Genomic DNA, 22210 nt, shown 5'->3' on the forward strand with positions numbered 1-22210 from the left:
CAGGGTCTCTCATACTTGTTGCAGAGGAGGGAGTACTACAACTCAGCAACCAGTCTGCAGTATTTAACACAGTCATGTTGTCTCCTGAGAACAGGAATGGTATAACAGTTCATTCTCCCAATGTCTGTTCAGTGTCCCTGAGAAGTCCTCAAGGTAATTAAGTGCCTTAAGTCTTTTAACTGCACTGTATTGTTTTTATGGGTATTATTTTAACTGGTTTATTTATGCATGTATAATATAGAGACATCTAGTTATCAGAGTTCTTTAATGGTATGTTTGAAGTTTTCTCTTCTCTTTTTTGCTGGAATAAGGATTCTATTTAAAAATGTGGTTCAGCCCTTCTTTGCAGAGCTCCGTTACCCTCACAAGCACATACACTTTTTACTCACACTGACAGACTTTTTTTAAAATTGGGATAAGTGAATAAAATGCTCTACATTGTGGTCAGAAAGAACAAATTAAAAAAAAAAAATTCTTAGTGTAAATTGTTAAAATAGACAGCAATTTATAAACTCTAAAAAAGAAGGCTGAAACTGTAGCTTGACATCCATGGTGTCATTTTCATGGACTGCACCTCAGAACGTGGTACTCTGCCTCCCACTGCTCCAATTCAACTATGGTATAACCAATTATCTGAAAGCATTGGAACATCTGTGTTGTAGCTGCATCATAGTGCTGTCCCTACAGTAACACTTACAGCAGTAATAACCAGCTACTTCTGAGGAAAATGTAACAATCCCTTTATGAAAAACTTCCATGACCTCCCAAGAAATGGAATTCATCATGAAAAAAAATTACCTAAGCCTAATTTTGATGTACTTCTTTTGACGGTGATTTTAATTTAACCTAACTACCTATGTAGTTCAGGGTGTAAGAGTAAATTATTATTCATCAATGAAAAATGACACAGAAAATGTAATTTATTTCAAGTTACCAACAGGTATAAGCAAGCCTTTAACACTGTGTTCAAGTCAACCATTCCTAATCTTTCGTTGTTTCACCTTTGCAACTTGTTTCAGTTCTGCCTCTTACTTCAATTGGTGCAAACTGAAGAAGTGGTCAGAATTAGAGATTTATACTTTTATGACTGCCATTTTTTCATAATTCTTGCTGGGTACTTATAAATGGGTATATATCATTCTTGAAATTATGCTAAAAAATGCATATGACTAAAAACTAGCCAAACCTTTGTATGTGCCAGCAGTGTCTTATACTTACCTCCTGTTCCATTTGTTGTAACTGATGTGCTACTAAGACTAGACTTATCCAGTTTGGAACTACCTGGTGCATCACTACTTCCAACAAGATTATGAGGACTGGCTAGATCCTGCATTTCCATAGACCTGTTAAAAAAGAAGATGACAGTATTATGGGCTATTATTACTAGAGTATTACTATTATCTGCTTTTTCTTTAATAACTTTTTTTTATATGGAGAGTTTGCAATGCAGTCAGATTAATAAATTAATTCCGGTTCCTTCGACATCTTCTTTGCTTTTTACCAAACCTAGGAAAGTAGCTAATAATTTTATATGAATAGCAACAATGCCAGTATTTTTCTCTTTTCCTTTAGGTATTATGAAGTGACATAGGCTTATGAAACTGCTCAAAGAGCTTGTAAAAGATGTGCATGAGGTAGTGCATATATATGGATGGACAGAGAGATGAATTGACAAATTCAGGTAACAGGTACTTCTTAGAAGAAAATAGAGAAATTTGGTGAAAAGTCAGTCATTGCAGAAAGTCAAAATAGGAACTTCTGCCTCCTGCTATCTGTATTCCAACCACCAGCAGTCACTGCATCCACACTAAATCACAGGTACAGGCCATACAAGCGAATTAATAGAACTTTCATGTACATCTGGAAGATTCTTCACTCTTAGAAATATGTATATTCTTATTAGATCACTTATTCTTGTTTTGTTCTGAGTAATTTCTAGGAAGCTTGCAAAATTTCAAGTGGATTAGACTGCAATGGATTCCAGCATCACAGTTACACTGGGGGCCTGTAGATGGCTTTAAAGCAGTGATAACAGATTTGCCTTTTGCAGACAAAGCAGACAAGGAACATTTCTTGTCAAACCAGTAATTGCAATCCAATTTGCAGTGTATGTTCACTTATTCCTTGCTTCATTTATAAATTAGACAGATTTTTTTCCCCCAAAGAAACATTTTTGCTATATATAAGCAAAATTGCCGACCCATCTGCAACAGGAGAACCATTTACCATATGTATACTGCAAAGGCCAACAGGAAGATTTCTTACAGAGCTGTAAAAGCTAAATTACAGTGTACAAGGCTGAGATGGCTAGGAAAGAGATGAACAGTTGGGATAGTTCAGTAAGAACAATGGCTCTTGTATATTCATATTCTGACCAGGACAATCAGTGGCAAATTGTTAAGGCAACACCCAGCATCTTCAGTATTTATTCCAAGTTTCACTTCGAAATTACCTATATTCTGTGCTCCCACACATCCCCCTCTGTGGGGGAAAAAAACCAAACAAAACCCCACTACCTTTCCATCAAATATGAGTGTGCTATCTGAATCTACATTTCTTCCCTCCAGAGAATGAAATTATCTCCCATTTTGTGCTCCTAATTCTGCTGATCTCCTGGATGCTTCAGCCTCCCTCACATCACGTTCATTTAACCCAAGATATAGATTCAGAGCCTTCATGTACTGAATATGCTCAAGAAAATGTAGGAAATACTACATCTCAACTGGGAAAATGAACAAAGGCCTTACCCAAAGGCACATGAAGTAAAGAATCTCATTTACTCAAGTAAATGCCTATGTCAACCATGATATGCACCGATACGCCACTGGCAGGATAGCCTTCCCAGCAGCAGTCTGGATGAGCAGGGAAAAACTGATCTTGTTGGAGGCCATGCATCAGCAGGTAAGAATTTTACAGCCATATTCAAGGAAATGCCAAGGCATAAACTGAGATTTGAACTGCATTGAACCCAATTTCTTCATCTAGTTGTATACACAGTTCTACACATCTGTCAGCAGTGAATTATATTTATTGTCTACTGGAAATGTGATCAGTGTTATATGAAATAAAATGAACTCAAGTTGTTTACAAGTCTGTCAATTTTTGTTTAGTAGTTTCGGTACAAGGATAGCAGCTAAAGGTTAAAAAAATTCTGTGAGTTTCCATCTTGTATGTATTTAAGGGAGCAGTAGAATGCTAAATGAAATAAACAATGCATGTTTCATTGCATATACAGTGTAATGCTCCCCACGTGTTCACTTAGCAGTTTTAAATGCCATGATTTCCTGTTGAAGTATGATCAGCCCACAGATACCTAATGGGCAGTTCCAGCTTAGAAAGTTCACATCTGATTTTTTTTTCTTGGTCAGCATGAAAAAATTATAATAATTTCTTTTCAGACAGGCATATATCATCACCACAGATGCAAATACTTCAGCAGTATTTGATAAGCAAAATTACTGGTTTATGCAGCTAGTGTATATAAGAAATATCCATCTTAAGCACTTTTTACACTCAAATGAATCAGGTTTTCTTAATCAAATCAGACTTTCTTAATCAGAAGACTAAGTCCAGTGACTCTCATTTGCTTGGCAAAGAATATAAACAATCAAACTTTGTAAAAGGAATAGTTTTTGTTCCAAGCCAGTATGAAACCTTCTGTGCAGAAAAGTAATCTTATCATCCTGATTTGTTTTCTATAACAAATGTCATCCCAGCCCACAGACATGGCAAGTTAAATTAACTAAAACTATTTTAGAAGTAGCGCATTCACAGACATTTTCTCTGTATGAGTAAAACCCATCTTGCACTTATTGGTAGTCTATTAAGAATAAAAAGAATATCCAAAGCAATAAAAAGTTTCACAGAACCATGTGTATATTCTACTTATCCTAGGTGCTCCATCCTGTGTGAGCAAGTACAGGGATTACTTTAATATATCCCTATGTGATTTACTTATTGAAGTACACTACTTTCTGTGTAACACATGTCATTCAATTCACCTTTCTGGATGCATTTAGTTTACCTTTAGCCTAAAAAATTCTCAGGAAGATGTAACAGACTTACTAAAATCTTACCTTTCAGTGAATGGAGGATTCAGGAAAAATGCTTAGTAAAATGGATGAAATAATTCCAACATCTTGAATTCATTTTGTCAAACTAAATGTTTATCAGAGTACTGCTTTCACTGACTTAATCAGAAGCAGGTTCAGGTTCAGTATGTGCTTTCATGCACTAAAAAAAAGTTTAAAAGGGAGATCTCTGAAAGACCAATTAATACTTTTAAGTTTATGCAGCTATTTATTAAAGAATGTTTTTCAGTAAATGCAATGTATTTCAATTCAGACATAATAAAGTCTATTGATAAAGCTGCTTAAAATACTACACTGTACAACATTATTTTACATATTTTGCTTCTCTGCCAGGCACATAACTGTTTGTGCTTTAGCTTTCCCCCTCCTGCATTGTGTCAGACCTCTTTTTAGAATAATTATGGAAAATGCTAAATTGTATAAAAAGATAAATTTTGGAAGGAAACACACTACTTGGTAAGAAGATGTTTTAATTATCTCTTGACTGTTTGAAGAAGGTTTGCATGATCGCCAGCTCCTGAGCAAAAACTCAAAACCTGGCAAGATGAATTTGTCTTTTATTCTGCTTTGGCTATGCTTAAAGTCTTTGAAAATTGTTATTTGCACATGCTTAGTGGATCATTTCAGAGGCTTACTGGAAAAGTCTATAAAACATCCCATTTCAAAAAACAGTCTCCTAGTTCTCAGTGGGCTTTAACTCCAACCTGTGGACAACCCTACCACATTGAAGCAGGTTTGTACCAAATATATGGCTGTGTGGAAGCCCTGGGCCTTCCCCATTAAAACAATTTTTGTTCCCAGGCTTGAAGTTACATCTTTTCAAAGGTTAGCCTATGCTCATATGTGGATTAAGGAACAGCATCTAAAGAGAAAAATTCCACCTTCTTCTGTCCCACTTTTACAAGGGTGGATGAACAGAATTTGTGCCACACCCTGGACGACCGAAGTGCACAGCCAAGCACAATGACCCAACCTTGCACAGGAAGGTTTAAGTACAGCTAAATATAATTGCCCCATTTAACAACTCCATCTCTGTATTTCTGTATAGCTCTAACTTGTGTTATTTCAACAGTAAAAAGCTCAAGCCTTACTTCTACGGTTATGTTTTTAAAATTCATCTTTTTTTCTTTTTCTCTTCATTACAATCACATATCCACTTGTGCACTGCTTTTCTTCAGTAGAGTTAAAATCTATTTTCAGAAAATCTGTGTTGTTATAACTCTGTTATCCATTTGCATTTCCAATTTAACTATTATGAATGTGGACTGTGAGCTGAGTCCTTCCACAGCTTGTAACTCTATTGATTATTCACTAATTCTACAAGTAGATTATATTTAGATAATTTTCTTCTTGAAAGAGATCATGTTATAAAATGAAAACTTTCTGTTACATAATCTGCTTTAATTACAGTTCAACCTTTTTTACCAACAAAACTAAAAGCATGAAATAATTTATCAAAGATTTATAAAAGAATAAATATTCTATTTTGAAAACTTCAAATCCCAGCCTAACCAGAACATTTTAAAAATACTAATTCCTCTCCGTGAGGAATTTACTGCAAAATCCAAATTATAGGAATATTGAAAGAAGGACTGATTAAAGGCTATTGAAATTGAAATAATTTCATTTAGTTTAGAAATTAATTACAAAAAAAAATTTAAAATGATTTTGCAGGATTTTTCTTTTTAAAATTCTTTGATAGGAAATTCACTACACAACTTTCTTTAGAAGGATCTTTCTAAACTTCATTGTGGAAAAAATACATGGTTTTTATTAGTAGTATCAGTATTATTACTTTTGTTTGGTTGCTTTGGTTTTGTTTGTTCTGGGTTTTTTTGTTAGTTTCCCCCCCTGCTCTTCTTATATCCTTCCTGTCGTAACCGCAGTTCTTACATATCCCAAACTTTCTCACTTTCTGGAGCCTTGTCCAATCAGGATGACAGCTACCTTGGAGCTTCTGAAATTAAACAAATGGGGAATTTCCCTTTATTTAAAATTAACTTTTTGCACAATATGAAGGTTGGGTAACAGAGCTGTTCAAACTCAGCTAAAACTGTTTCCTACTGCTGTCAGCTCAGCTCTCAGACCAGCTACACTGTTTTTTGAAGACAAGCAGAGTCATTTTTTTTCCATTTCCCACATATATTTTTTTAGCCTGGTCTTTCAGCCACTTTCTGAACAGGACTAGCGAGCTTACCTCTCTTTCACATGCAGTCTGAACCAGCTCATACGAGCCTTTCATGCTGACAAAAAAATCAAAATGGATGCACATACACAAAAGTCATTAGTTCAATAAAATCTACATAAAATCCGCAATAAAGTTTAAAACAATCAATAACATAGATACATCATAATTATAAAGGTGTTTTTTTCTTAGTGTTTTGATTGTTTGGGATTTTTTTAACTAAATTTTACACATTACATTCATAGTTACGTGAGATATTTTTCATATTTACTTGCACCTACAGGAACTGTAAGTAATGCAATTAAAAATAAGTTTCACCAACCCTTGAACATTCTTCACAGAACACAGTGGGCCGTAAGAAAGAAGGTGGAGAGAGACAGATCCTAGATGATGGACAGGTTTCCAGAGAATGTACACATGCATACAAATATATGTACACTAACACACAGCTACACTCAAACTTTTAATAATTTTAATAAATATACACACAAATGTGTCTAAGTGTATAAATACACAACAAAAAACTTCCCAACATTGTTCCACAAAAGATTTCCACAAATAGTGCAATACAGCACACAGCCTAGGAGCACTCTTCAATTAAGTAACATTTCTAATTATTTCATCAACTCCAAAATACAGGTTAATAGATAGTATTTTCCTTTCCAGGTCCTTTTACTGTGTATGGCAATCTTTGCCATTTTTTTGTCACTGTAAAAGGTAAGGAAGAAACAACAAAACCAACGAGATAAATTTATTCCATCGAGACAACTGCCCCTCTTGTTTTCCCCAGCTCATCAACCCCTCCTGTATATCTTCTCAAGCTTAAGAGATGGCCAAAATAGCAGAACTTTTGCTATACTAGGCACAATATTGCAGAAATGCCCCTCCAGCATGTGAATTCTGGGAGCTTGCCACAGTTAAAAACAAATAATACTGCTGGACACTAGCAAGACCTCCTTCCCACTCTCTTTGAGGCCTCCTTTTATAACTTGGAAAGCAACCTGATACAGTGCTAAGAAGAAGTAAAAAATGTCATGTTAGATTGATAAAACCAGCAAATGCTCCTCAGAGTTTTATTTTATTACCTTTTTTTTTTTTAACAATACAGAAAACAAGTGTTAAATTTTTGCAACCATTTGAGGATAGGAGGGGGATTATGGCTGTGTAATTTCTATTTCTCATGTATTTGTAAGTAGAGTGTCAACACTCATATTAAAAAAGTAATGGAAAGAAGCAAAATAATGCCACACTGATATTCAAAAAAAAATTACTTTTGTCAATCTACAATCAATGTCAGATAGAAGGTATCAAAAAGAAGGAACCTTAGTGAAACAAAGAATTAAAACATTAGGGTTTTTCTACTATGTTAAGGAATACCACATAGGTAATAAAAAAATAAAAATATCATAAAGTTCAGCTTTGCAGAACTGTAAGTATACAGTAAGGACTGTAGTAGATTCCTTGTGGATTATTCATTACAAGCTTAAATATCATCACGCAGCTTCTCAGGGCATGAGTTCAAGCTCACAGGGAAATAACTTCTACCCAGAGACTGCAATAACTGGAGTGTGGGAAGGGTCCCTGCAGTATGAAGCAACAATAATTTCAGGGAAAAAAACATGCCTGATTTTTTTTTAAATAATATAAGGTAAACATACGCAGGTATTCTTCCCAAGAATGCCAAGGCAGTGGAAGGATTTAAAAAAAAAGCTTTATTTCAGATCCAAGGACCATTTTTTTACGATGCAGCACACACTGGACCTTCACGGGCAAAAGGAAATGCCCCGCCTTCTCCAGGTTCCTTGTGTCCCCAGTCTCTTTCCCCCACCCCCGACCCTCCCCCCCTGCGCCCAAGGAGGCCTTGTACATGTCTGCAAACATGTTTTCTCCGCATACCACAGAGAAAAATAGCTTGCTCACAGTTTCTTCCCTGCAACTTTCTCTGAAATGCAGAAGGAAGGAAAAAAAACATCTAACCCATTTGAAAAGGCATTTTGCAGTTTTCCTAAGCAAAACAAGTTCTAGATTTCTGTTACAAATTCTTGCACAATTGCACCTATCCCTACAAATAGCTTTTATGATTTCAAATAAACTGCTTGTCTTGCAGAGGATGGGACTCCTTAGGTAATTCTTTGAGGCATAAAGTGGCACTGGTTGTGACTATATCTCAGTTTTGCTTTCCTGCCTATTGTCCTTCTCTTGGCTATTCAAGCTCTAATACCAGGAAAAAAAACCCTCATGCAGACAGTATTACTTTACAGGAGCTGTCTGACAGACAGACAGTGTCAGTGCCTCGGATGCACTTGATGCAGAGAGCTCAGCTGAGAACGTGGGTAAGCAGGTTCGGTGACAAAGGCCAGCACTGTAGTTTGCCTCCTTACACCATTCACAGCTAGAGAAAAAAGACATTTCTTTTAACAGCACTGCAACTTCTTCCCCACCCCCGATTCCTATTTCCCCAGTTAGGCTTTGGCTATCATCCTCCTGGCTATGACCCTGTGCCACCTTGAGCTTCTCTGTGCTTCCTAGCAACTAGGAGTCAGATATTTTTTGTCTTTATTGAATCCATGTTTCCCTCTTTTCTCACTGCATGAGCACCTGCCAAAGGCCAAAGCTTTTAGTAATCTAGTATAATGCTATTGCTGTAGTAATAAGCAGATATAGTTTTAGTGAAAGGGATATGCGGATTTGTTCTTTGCGGGTCTAGTGAGAAAATATGACTAAATACTGTGAAAAATAATTGCTTACAAATTCAAGGGTTCCTTGGTCAGAAAAAAAAACCAAAAACCCCTGATATTTTCTTTTCCTGCCTGAGGAAAAAAAAGGTGAAAAGTTTAGGTTTGCTCTGGTGATGACTAAACACACGAATTTAGACGGTTTGCATTGTCATGCTGTATAATTGCTGAAAACTATTATTTGCTTAGAAGTCAGTAACTGCATGGTTTCCCTGGTTTCTGATTGACTGAGACATTTTATTTCAGTAGAATGTCATTTAATGTGGTTTCCAGAAAACCACTGAAAACTGTCTATTTTAGTACAGTTCAGTTGTACAGTTCAGTTCCACATTACATTAATTTTTCACTGCTTTCTGACTTTTATTCAGAATGAATGTCATTTCCTCGACACAATTAAAAGACAAGGTAAAATTAATTTGGATTTCTACATTTTTTGATAAAACACAGAATAATATCTAGGAGCCATTTCTGAATTCTCCTCTTGGACATGCAGTGGATTTGTCCAAAGGCAAGAAGGATTAAAATAAATAAATAAAAATCAAGGCAACTCAGGGGAAGGGGAACATACTAAGTTATTTACCTCAGCACAAGCTTCCAGCTCACCCTTCCTGTGCTCAGGAGATTTTTCAATTACAAAACACAGATTCAGAGCAGGCTGTCACTGAAAATATAAGTAAAGGGAAGCCCTTTTTTCTATATGGTTCCCCTTTCACCTCATCTCTCCACTCTGAAGTTTAAGATTGATTTGATTTGATGAAGGAAAATGATAGTTTTATATGGGGAACTATTACATTCTGATGTAATAAACTGATGCACACACAAAAAAGCAAAGCTATGCAGAACAATACCCTCTGGCCAGCTAGATCCTAGCCTTTGAGATCTCTTTCCTGGGCTATCCAAATACGACAGCTACAGTTTTGGTGTGATACAATTTTAGCTCAGGGTTTACACTCCAGTCACAGGAGGAAGTATCTGGAAAGAGGCAATGTGGTGTCTGAATAAATAATTCCCATCTTCTCAAGTAAAAAGGTAGCTGGTTGGAGAAAACCACTCCAGAGGCCAGACAGAGAACATGTAAACTAATAAGCAACAAGGACCAAGGACTGAAGGAACGGCAGACAGAACGATAGGATGCTCATTTCTCTTACCCATGTACAGGCTGGCCCATGCTGAGCCTGGGTTGTACTGGAGCATGTGCCAGATGGCACGCACCAAACCCCTGCCCGGCACAACTCCAAGAGTAGTCATGATCCTATGCCACAGCTCAGGCTCAGACAGGGGCACGTTTCACACACTGTCACAGGCTTGACCCCACAGCCCATGGGCTGCATTATGCAGTTCCTAGTCCCAGTGAGAACAAAAAACACATAAAGGTACACAGGCACCTGCTACTTAAAAAAAAAAAAAAAAAGATGACTAGAGTAGGTTTTGAAGTCCTTATGTGAGTATTTAAATAAATCAAAAGTGATAATGACACCACAGTTCCACGGGGAGCTGTCAAGTATCCAACTTACATTAAATACAAACTACCAGTTTACAGATACATAAGATCTAAATGCAAGTCTTTGGATCCCAGGGCCACATTTTCAAAGAGCAGTTCACCAACAGCTTCTGATCACTTCCAGATGTGACTGGCACTTGCAAATATTGTGGTTCTTACAACATGATGTGCTGTGTCATAAACAAATAACAAACACTTTTGTGGAGATGGCTGGAATTCAAACAGCAAGCCTGTGGCCTTCCCTTCTACGCCACAACTTCTGCAGAACAACTGCTCAGAGTCACATCTGAAAAATCTGCTGGGAATTTCAGAGTCTCTTCTGCATCTCTGGGAGGTGACCTAGTTGGACATAAGGAACACGTAACAAACCCAGTGACTGAAGAATCTCACTAAATCTTTCTTTGGTGTTTTTGAGTCTGATTGAAGCAACAAAGACTGTTTCTTATACATCCAGAGGAATGTGGTGATGATCAGCTCTGCCAATTAGTAGCCTGTTACTAATCTGTCCTTTGTAAGACATAGCCTTCGAAGGCACACTGCTTACTGCATAGGATTTCAAAACATCTCAGGGAAAACACAGTGCAGTAAGAAATGACATCTGATTTTAAGTGGAACAATGACAGGAGTATTCAAAGGGCTAACTGAAGCCCTGACTTCCTATGGACAATAAACAGGGGATGCTCTAGCATCTCCGCTCTTCAATGAGACGAAATGCCCTCTTCCAAACCACACATTAATGACAGACTGAGATGGAAAGAAGCATCAAAACACAGAAGGTCTTTCAAATCCTTGGTACTTACCCATACATGCAAAAAAGGAATTTCTAGGGATAACTTCATAACAATGTTATCTTCCAACTACCTTTTTTGGAGAGAAAGTGATATAATTCCTCATACACGTCCCTAGAGTGCTGCAGACCTGCTTTTTTTATATTTATATTACTAATTAAAATGATGTAGTAGTGCTACTGTTAATAATTTCAATATAATAATGTCAACTGTATTCATGTCAGACAATATTTAAGCAAACCTAAAACTGGGAAATCAGGGATGAAAGGCTGGGAATTTTGCTGTTGGCTTCAATGGAACCTGGACTGCATGATGTAAGTGTGAACCCATATCTTCATTAAAAAAAAAAAAAAAAAAAAGGATGGGTTGTATCTGACTCACCCTAAATTGAGATGTCTGTTATATTTCAAACTAGTTATTGAAACATGGTTCTTCTTCAGCAGGGAATGCCCACAGGAAAAGACACTCTTTCAGGTGTGCTGTATTAGAGTGACCATAGCTCATTTCAACGTAATTTCTTCAGCTACAAGTACAGGGGCCTTTCAAGAACTTTATCTGCTTCCAGAAAGGATGAGTTATGATGACAGACTGGGTAGAATACAGGAGTTGCCAAAAACTTGTAGTTTTCATGCTCCATTCATATTTTAATGCAAACATTTTGAATCTTCTCTGGGATTTTTTTTTTTTGGTAAATACAAAATACAGAGAGTTACTGGCAAGCAGCCCTAATGTGGGAAACATTAACGTATCTCACTTTTAACAGTGAAGTACCCTTTATAAGTTAAACTTGATCTGAATCTTGGCTCCCAAGACAAATATTCTGTAGTTTACCTCATGTGGAGCACATTATGTTTGGCTCCAAAACAGTTTGTGTCAAAAGCAATTATTTCTGCCTTCTAATCACAGTCCCCACAATGAGTTTGATTTAGAATATAAAACTTGCTGTCTGCCTGATGCTTTAACTGATTCAGCATTTGATAATTTCTGTAAGGTGTAGCTTGGCATAGCCATTCTGGATGGCAAGGTATATGAGATGCACTAGACGTGCTGCACATATCCCTTTTTCATTATTCCCAGGAGACCTTACTGCTTGTACATCTGAAAGAACTTTTCAGAACTAATTACATTCAAAACAAAGAGAATGATGCTCTGATAAAGGTACTGATGCTGGCTGCCCTTTACAATTGGTATCAAATGACTGAATTTCACTTTGCTGTTTGATTTCCCCAAGTTATTTTATACTTTGAGACTTAAAGCATACACACAGTTTTTATGTACCTTTTTCATTTTGGGTGAAGTAGGTGATTTTTCTAAGAGTTAATAAATACTTGTCGCTAAGAACTCTGGGGCACAATTCGCCCCCCTCCCCAAATTACCCCCTTGGGCCACAAGAAGGGGCAGGTAGCAGCTGCAAATCTGTAACACCTCCAGTTCCAGCTCAGCCTGCATGCTGATAACTCTGTCGCCAGGCCAGGGCATACCTGCCTGGCTGGCCAAAGCCACTGGAGTGGGGCACCAGCAGAGCTAGAGCTCCAACCCTCACTGCCCTGGTGCACACACAGCAGCATTGGAACCAGCCTCTCTGATGGTTACCATACTTTATAGCTCCCTCTGCTAAAAGCCCAGCGTACACCAAATGGTTTGATCTCACAAAGACTTCTGACATACTGCCTAGTCTTTTAAAATCATTAAATATCCACTTTCGTCCAAGTCCTGAGGGAAAAACAGGGTAAAGGAAAACAAGCCACTTAGTGCTGTTGGGTTTTAAGTTCACCCACATCTATACTGCAGATATGTCTGTAACTTCACTGCTTTTAGCACAGGTTCCCCAGCCGTTCCCCCAAGAACCTGGTTTGCGAGACAGGGCACTAGGATACGAGATGTTAATAACAACATGATTGCTTTTTATAATTCAATTATTCTTGTGTCTCAGCAAATGTTAAAATACTGCTGCTGTGAAACATGGTATAATAATGAAACACTAAGGGGGATGAATACATTTCTGTGGTACTATTTTGAGAAAGTCATGAAAAGGACTGCATCTTTGAGAGCACAGGGGTTTATTTTCTATTTAATTTAATCTACATAATTAGAAGAAAAATAAGACATAAGCCTGAAATAACACAGGAATAAAACATGATCTTATGTCTAGTCACCTGCCAATTACTTCGACACTGAAAAACAAATAAAATCTCAAAACCCTTAAAAATTAAAGTGACAGAGATTTAGTTGTAATTGAAACAGAACTTAAATGGAATTCACCAAACAGGATGTTATCCCTCTCTGCCCTCACACCACACAATAAATAATTGTTAAAAAGTTGATCTGTGGAATTGCTTTATTTATTTGGGCACTATATACGCCTTTCTCCATAGCTCTGCCAAACATACCTTCCCACAGACTTGCTGCTTCAGTCCTGGGCCTCTCTTAAATGGCAGACACAAATCCCCTATGAATTAGATTGAGACCATCATGTTCATTTTCACATTTAACCAAATCCAGATTTGAACTTAGGTTTTCAAAGGTGGACGGTGAGTGAAAGGCAAGTATATTTCATGCTTCAAGGGAAGGTAGGGTTACTTCTACTCTACAAACGACATTAAGAAATTCCCAAAGAAATCTGACAATAATGTGGACTCAGATCACAGTAAATTATATCACTTGGCAGCAAAACTGGAGAACTAAGTCCAGAATTGCCAGCAAAACTCAAGACACACGTTTGGATATATGGAGAACTTTGCGATTACTAACAGAAAGGAGCCTTCACAGGCATCTTATGAGACCCATCAAGAACCTTATCAGCTGGCAAGGAGTGTGTAAATTCTGAGGATCAGACGAAAGTTTTTTGCCTTTTTTTTTTTTTTAAGTAAAAGCGTTCAAAAGGAGAAGATAGAACAGACAGACCATCTGCAATGTAACCACATAAAAGACCCATGGGCAAATCCAAACCCATTAGCAGAAGTGCTTGACAAATCTGCCAAAGAGCCAGATGCCGCTTATGGAGGAGTCTCTTTCCCTCCTTGTCATATGGATCCTCTGACTTCTGTTCCCAGAGGAGAACTATGATTTCTGGTGCTCAGACTAAGCTGCATGTGGAGAAAGCTGAGGTACAGAGCTGCACTCTGATAAGGCTATCTTAACATGAAGGGAGATCAAACCTGAAATATTACAGCTGGTTTAACATGCATTTGTGTAACGTGTGGAAGATGCAAATGTTAGGAAAAAAGAAAACAAACTTGCAATTAGCTTATTTGCATGTGGTCTCAATTAGCTTATTTGCAAGTTGTCTCTTTTCATATGGATTTTTTTTGTTCATTCTTGTCCTGGTTTTGGCTGGGATAGAGTTAATTTCTTCCCAGTAGCTTGTACAGTGCTGTGTTTTGGATTCAGTTTGAGAATGTTGATAACACACTGATATTTTTGGCTTTTGCTAAGTCATGTTTATCCTAAGAACTTTTATTTTTCTTTTCTTTTGTGTCTCATGCTCTGCCACTAAGGAGATATGAAAAAAAAAAGGCTGGGAGGGAGCATAGCTGGGACAGGTGACCTGAATGGGACGAAGCGATATTCCACATCACTGAACGTCATGCCCAGCCTATAAACTGGAGTTTATACTCGGAAGGGGGGCTTATCTGGGTTCTGGAATGGGGTCTGGCATTAGTCAGCAGGTTGTGAGCAATTGTATTGTGCATCACTTGTTTCTTGGGGTTTTTTTTCATTATCATTATTATTTACTATGTTTATTATATTTTACTTTGTTTCAATTATTAAACTGTTTTATCTCAACCTACAAGTTTTACTTTCTCCTTCCCATTCCACTGGGCTGGGAGTGGGAGGGGTGTGTGTGAATGAGAGGTTGCATGGTGCTTAGTTGCCAGCTGGGATCAAATCTTGACAATTCTATTCTTATTTCCTACATATTTTTTCTTTAATGACTGCTCAGGATCTAGTAGGATGGCAAAGAAGTGATTTCTGATGTATTAAATACCAGCACATGTACTAACTGCATGGTGTTAGTTAAATGCTTATCCAGTACATTGACTGATAGTATTTAAATGTGTCTGAAAAGGTTGTGAAATGTCTAGCCAATAAATGACACTTAAAAATATTTGAGGAAAAAGATGATTCATATAAAAAGCAACCTGTACCAATCTCAAAATAGGGGAAATGGCCATTTTTTTTCATTGTCTACATTCTTCTAGGAATTCATTCAACCAGATTTGAAGTGCAAAGTAGGTGGAATCAAATACTTTTACTATTCAGGCTCATCAATGGTAAAATACATTTAGAGTATCCAAGAGGTCAAAGAAGCTGGAATGGAGTCTGAATTAGTTCTCCTGTGTTCTGTTGCAATGTGATAAGACAAAGCAAAAACAGACCAAGGGAGAAAGAAAAATAGCTCCTTCTCATTGTGATTATATGTGCTGCACATGTAAGAAGAACCAACACTGTCATTTTATGGCTCAAAATGCAGTTAAATTTTAGGATAAGTCTCTAAGAAACTACTGGATTAAGCAAAAGTATCTGCATGTATAATCTTAGGTTATCTTCTTTCACTCAAAATCAGTATTTACCATATCCAGGACATTCCTGAAAGTTCAAAAATTATTAAAATTTAATGGATACAATAATTAATACAGAAATGCAGAAATGTTTTCTTGAGCAGACTCAAAATCACAAGGCATTTTGATCTCCAAAATCTACAAATTACATTCACTATCAATTTTGTTTTTCAACTTGGTGATAGAAATTTAAAAAAAAAATGTTCACAACTTCCTGGGTTTTGTTGCTTTCATTTATTCCAAATGTGATCCACCATGGACTCAGGTTAATAGGTCTTAACACTGACATGATTTGGCTTAGGATCACAGGGAAAAATTATTATTAATATAACAGAAAATATGTTATGCCCAATTTAAAAAAAAAAAAACAGGAATTTGAAACAGACATGAAATATGAAAAATACATTACTTTTATTGTTATAAGCCACAGGGATCTGTTAATATAAACCATTAAAATACTTCCCTGTGATGTCATCAGTTACCACGTATTTGCACTCTAAACAGATTATTGTAATTTCTGTAAATATATCGCATACATTTTTAGAACTCTTTGGGGGCTTGATCCAGAGCCAACAAAAACCAACAGGCAGACAGTGAGCAGTTTCAATAGGCCTTGGGTAATCGGAAGACTGAATTTCTAAAGTTAATGAATGAGAACATCAGTGTTCAGAAGGCAGAGAGATACCACACAGACTTCTCTAAAAATAGGAAAGATTTGTGCTGCCTGAAAACTACATGCCCAAAAATACAATTCACATAGCAAGGCAACATACTTCTTGTAGCAACTGTTGTGCAATTGTCATGGTTGCTGTATGTCATTCAGTTATACTTTTGTGCATAGTCATCTCCCTAACCATATTATTTTGATTGATTTCAACTGCCTAAGTGGCATGCAGACTAAATAAGTGCACCAAACCTTTAATAAGTAACAGATTTGTATAAAACATTCTCTGCAAGCTAAGCCTGTGTGTCCCAGAATGTAGCCTTTATAAGAAATCTTATTCCACAATGTAATTATTTTAAAATTGGAAAATTGTTATATGTTTTTTGCCAGTCACTGTCTTGACTGAGAAGTATGGGCTTGATCTTGCCAAACATTTCTCTTAGGTGAAAAGTTTATAACTACAGTGGCCTCACTGACATGAATTCTATATTCTGACAGACATATACTATCCCTCCTGTTGACTAGTTTTATTTCCAGTTCCCAAAATCACTTGTGGCAATCTTTCAATTTCAACTTTAATTAATCTTTTTCATAGCAAATTTGTTTTGCTGTATATGTTCCTCCTTATAGTTTGCCCCAAGCCCCTAGAAATACTAGGAGCTAGTCACAAAGCGTTTTATCCTGGCTAAAGATTAATCTTATTTTTGCATGTATTCCCTTAAGGAACTGAACAGTTTTGCAGAAAAGCTGAATCTGTAAAATCAAAAGAAATCCTTTCATTGCCTTCGGTTATACTGTGTATCTAGCTGGTCTTCTTACAATAAATCAGCAGTGCAACAGGTGGAGTCTGCATAGTTGCTCAAGAGAAGAGGGATACAGTAAGCTGTTTTCCCATCAACAGAAAGAAGATCAGATAAATGGCATTTCAGAAGTGCCTACCTTACACAGCTACTTCAGGATGAGATGAATCTCACCTTCAAAGTCTAAATCAGAGATCTTCTCAATATCTCATTTTCTCAAATGAAACCCATTTACCATGTTACTGTGATCTACAGATAATTCAGTACGAAATACAGTGGAACTACACTACTCCTGACTCAGAAAAGCACTACCCTCTATCCAAGAAAAGCTACGACAGACAATGAACCCTTACCTTCTAAAAAACTTCTAAGACATGGACGGGAAGAAAATAAAGGAGTACAATGCATTTGAAAAACAGATATGAAAGCTTGGTAGACTGGTTTGCTCATGTTTACTGTACACGCAAAACTGTTTATTTTTTCTATTATGTTTGCTGAAACTTTAATGACAATTTCCATAGCTATTCCTGGCTTTTCCTTTTTAGCAGTTCAATTGTGTGCACCTCTTCACCGTGTAACAGTAATATTGTTCATCTCTTGAACTGCAAATGATTGGGAAGTTATTGCTGGTCTCCCTCTACTAGGAACTGGTATTCAGAGGGTCAGCTGTGTTCAAATAGTCATGGAAAGGCATGACAGTTTCATCAGAGAATCTATCATCTGCCTGTAAAGCCTGGATTTGGGTTGAGGAGTTACAATGTCAGATCTGGCAAATATGGGCAAGCCAATGCCTGACTGAAAGAATCAACCATCACCACAGTCATTCTGAGATAACACTATGAAGGTGTTGTTGAGGGAATTAGTCAGGGGAAAAAATCTCACTGTACTTTACACAGTTCAAACTGATGAGAATTAAATACTTTTGATGATCTGGTTGTCTGAAATAAGATGCAGAAGACACATGTTAGTTTTCTTTTCATTTTTTGTTAAATAGATGGATGGTCATGGATACACTGTTCGGTAATGCACACATGCCGTATTAGCGTAGCTCAGATACAGTAAGTATAGTGAACATTGTATACACAACAGTGTGCCCAAATTGCAGAGGAAACAAACTTTGGTCAAGTGAACATAATGTAAAAACTGTGGTAGCTCTCACTGACATTCAATACCATCTATTTACTTGTGAATGCATTAATGACAAAAATTGTCTCTGGACATGTACATGCACTCTGTATCCTGATCAATGAAAAACCATAAGCAGGTATCAGAATGAGACCAGCAAGAAAATGTGAAAGCCTATTTCTCATTCCGAAGTTTTAAGAGAGACTTTTAAAATGAAAGAGAAACAGGAATCCATATCTTTTAAATCCCACTATGTGGTGCACTTCTAAACAGTGTGGGTGTTGAAGAACAGAACAGCAATCTATGCTAACAACCTTACTGAAACCCATATTAAATTGAAATACTGGAGACCTTTTTTAAACACATAAAAAATCCCTCTGTGATTTTTTGGATAGCTGCTTTATCTGGCAACTAGATCTGTGCATATGATTCAATATTTATCAGTGATCATAACTGGTGAATTTGTAGTTCAGTAATACATAGGAACAATCTCTAGCTGGTATTAATGCAGTAACTATAATGTCTCTGATTTAAACTCTTCTTACAGCATCTAATAATGTTTTGAAAGGGAGCATTTGCTTAAGAGTGGCTTCTTTTCCCTTTCTTTTCCTTTTAGAATTTGGTTTTTTTAAAGTATATAAGTCAGTAAGAATGAATATCACTGGAAATACTGGATCCCCAGGTTTGTAGTAAAAATTATGCAACAAGAATGGAGGGCTTCTTGCTCTGTAGGGCTTAGTTTTAACTTACTAATACAAAAATGCATTGCACTTCCAAGAACACAGAAGTAATGTCTTTTTGAAATCACTATGTAGTTTTATAAGGTAATTTGTCAACTAACTTTTATCTCAAGCTTACAAAACTACTTATCAAAATCTTAAAATTTTCCCTTTCTTCCTATAGACATCTAAATATCTAATATAAAGATGATAGTTTAAAGAGGGAAAGTACGTGAAATACACGGCCATTTTCCTTTACCATCCCAGGAAAAAACAGGAGTTGTGTCTAAGCTGTCAGAAAAATCTCCTCATTCTTCTGCAGAGTCTCCCATCCTCTCCAAAGGGTAAAAAAGCATATTTTTTTCCCCTGTAATCAGTGGACTTTGGTGGGAAAGGAAGGAGGATTTGGGGGTAGCAGAGATGCATTCATCAAGCAGACTGTAGTCTCAAAGAAAGATGCTGGTCTGGGATGTGTGGCCAAATTGAACGTGCAGTAGTTGAGTGTGAGCAGGAATCTGGGACTTGGTATTTATCATTTTACCCACTTCAGTATCATATAAATTCTAGTGTTTTAACTGATTTCCACAGCAAGGTCTTGTGTCATGAGGTTATAAGAGTAGCTTACAAGTTTTAGGGCAACAAAATGTTCCCTTGTTAAAATGGCCTTTTGATTACCTATGTAAAATGGAAGGTTGCTGATAACTGCAAACAAACTAGCTTTCCAGCAATGCACTAGACTTTGAGAATTCTTGTATGACATTAAGTTTCATGTAGGAGTTGTTCAGCATACTCGGAAATGATACCATTTTAAAGCTACCCATCATATAAGAAAATCAAGAACAATGTATATTTACAGGCTCTGAACACAGGAACTTCTCTTCCTAACCTTGCTAAGGGCCAGCATGCCAGAGTTGTCAACCATACTACTCTTGTCTTGTCCAGACTTGCAGTACAACAGTTGGCAAATCCCAACCATTCACTGCCTCTGTATCACACACCAACAGCTCCAAAAAGCTGTTAAGCATTTTGGATGACTGGACGGCCACCAGACTTACTGGGTGAATTTGATTTCTACTACAAAATTATGAAGAAAGAATGCCATAGTATTGGTACAGCCACAATACCACCACAATAAGGTGCAACACTACCATTTAGATATAAAAGGAAGTATTCACAACCACTTCATAGGGATTTGGCAAAAATAACTCCCAAGAAACTCACACAGAATTTATAAGACAAAGTCGTTTGTGAATCAAAATGTCTGTCAGAGATATTGAGGAATCATGCATGTTTCCTTTTCTGTTTACAACTCGCCTATCCACAATTTCAATTCTTAACTACAGATCCCTCTCCTTCTATGCAGTTTACCTGTCTGTTAAGATAACAACCACTTTCTATAAATAAATGCTGGCCAGGTTGATTTTCACTGCATGTATAGGTGTTTACTTCTGAAAAGCATTTTTTGATATGCTGCATACGTTAATACATCCCTTAAAAAAATTTGCCAGTCACATCTGCAGTTTAAATGTTTCTTTCTAGAAGACAAACCCAGGCCAAGCAAGACAAAGAATCTGCTGATACACACATGTCACTTGAAGAATTCTCCTGACAAAGTTCCCACACCCAATTTAATTACTTCCCTACTGTAAAAACACTTTCCATCTGCATTTATTGTAATAGTTTCAAATCCAAAACTAACAGACTATAAAGCTAGCTAAATAAATGAATGATATTGGCCTTAGGTCCCAAGCCAGGAGCTATTCTGTAAGGCTGTGTGTCTCCAGCATTCATTTTTATGCTGATGTTTCATTTTATGTGCAGTGTTTTCACTTAAGCTGTGTTTAGAGAAGAATTACCTTGCTCTGGGCTCCAAAGTGTAAGTGCCACACAGAGCCCTCTAGTGCCGCTCCAGCCTGAGCTCTGTCAAAGATTTCCCTCCAAGACCAAAGTCACATTGTGACCAAAAATCCCACTTCAGGCGTATACACATCACTGCACATGCTCAGGCTAGGAACATTAATTTCAACTTTATCTGATATATCCTCAAACTGAGGCTGCAGAACAAAAAAATGAAAAACATTTGTTTGTAAATGCACCTTAAAAAATGAAACTACCAGATTTAGCCTGGTAATATGGGTTCACTTTTGCATTTGGGAAGAAAAAAAAGCATCCTATTCCTCAGACTTAGTATGAAGAATTTCCTGATGTGCAGCGATAATGACAGTCCACAAGTTTGTTTCAATATCACACTCTGATGAAATTACATCACACTATGGACTTCATAATTCTTAAAAGCTTGGGATATAACAGTTCATTTGGACAAGCACGACACTTAAAACTATGCACATATATGAATGTTATGCTAAGTTGGGATTCTCCATGGCATTGAAATACTCAGAAAGAGCATGGTCTTTATAATAAATTTTAATCCAAAGCAGAAGCACAGCAGATACATTTTTCATTTAGAAGTTACAAGCACAGAAGGGTAAACCACACCTCCACTGAAGTCAAGGGCAAAACTGGTACTGACTTCACTGAAAGTGTATTTGGACATTGAACTGTGTATTCCCTTATATACATTCAGTTCTTACCAAATCAAATTAGCTAATCAAAGAAATTCAGATAGTGCACAGTACAGTTTAAGTCACAGATACAATAACGGCCTTGGATATTGCAGGTGACCCCCAGAGGATCCTGCTGCAACAGGAGTATAGTTAAGACATAGTTAAGGATGGGTTTGATGGGCAAACTTTGAATTATTTGACTTTTCTAACCACAATGTTAGTGAAATATTTGGTTTATATATTTGGTTTAAATATTTGCCCCCTCCTAATTAAAGCTGCTGAGTTTTCGTGAAATTAAAATAGGTCTTCTAAACAGACACAAGACAAAGACAAAAAGCAGCGCAAACCACCAAAAACTGAGAAAACTATCCTTTGTAGCCCAACAGCTTGCTAATCAACATGCATGCTTAATAGCACATCTAAAACAATTACCACTTTGCCTGCTCAAAATTATCCATACACATACATACATTTGC

General features: G+C 36.9%; 1 protein-coding gene across 1 annotated transcript in view; it reads right to left on the minus strand.

Moving 5' to 3' along the window:
- EYA4 (EYA transcriptional coactivator and phosphatase 4) overlaps window positions 1-22210 on the minus strand; it is a 152244-nt gene that overhangs the window by 49798 nt on the left and 80236 nt on the right. Inside the window, 2 exon segments of the mRNA XM_064649448.1 lie at window positions 1-84; window positions 1219-1343. Coding sequence (XP_064505518.1) covers window positions 1-84; window positions 1219-1343 — 209 coding nt within the window.

Source organism: Pseudopipra pipra, chromosome 3, assembly GCF_036250125.1.
Source record: "Pseudopipra pipra isolate bDixPip1 chromosome 3, bDixPip1.hap1, whole genome shotgun sequence".
Lineage (NCBI taxonomy): Eukaryota > Metazoa > Chordata > Aves > Passeriformes > Pipridae > Pseudopipra > Pseudopipra pipra.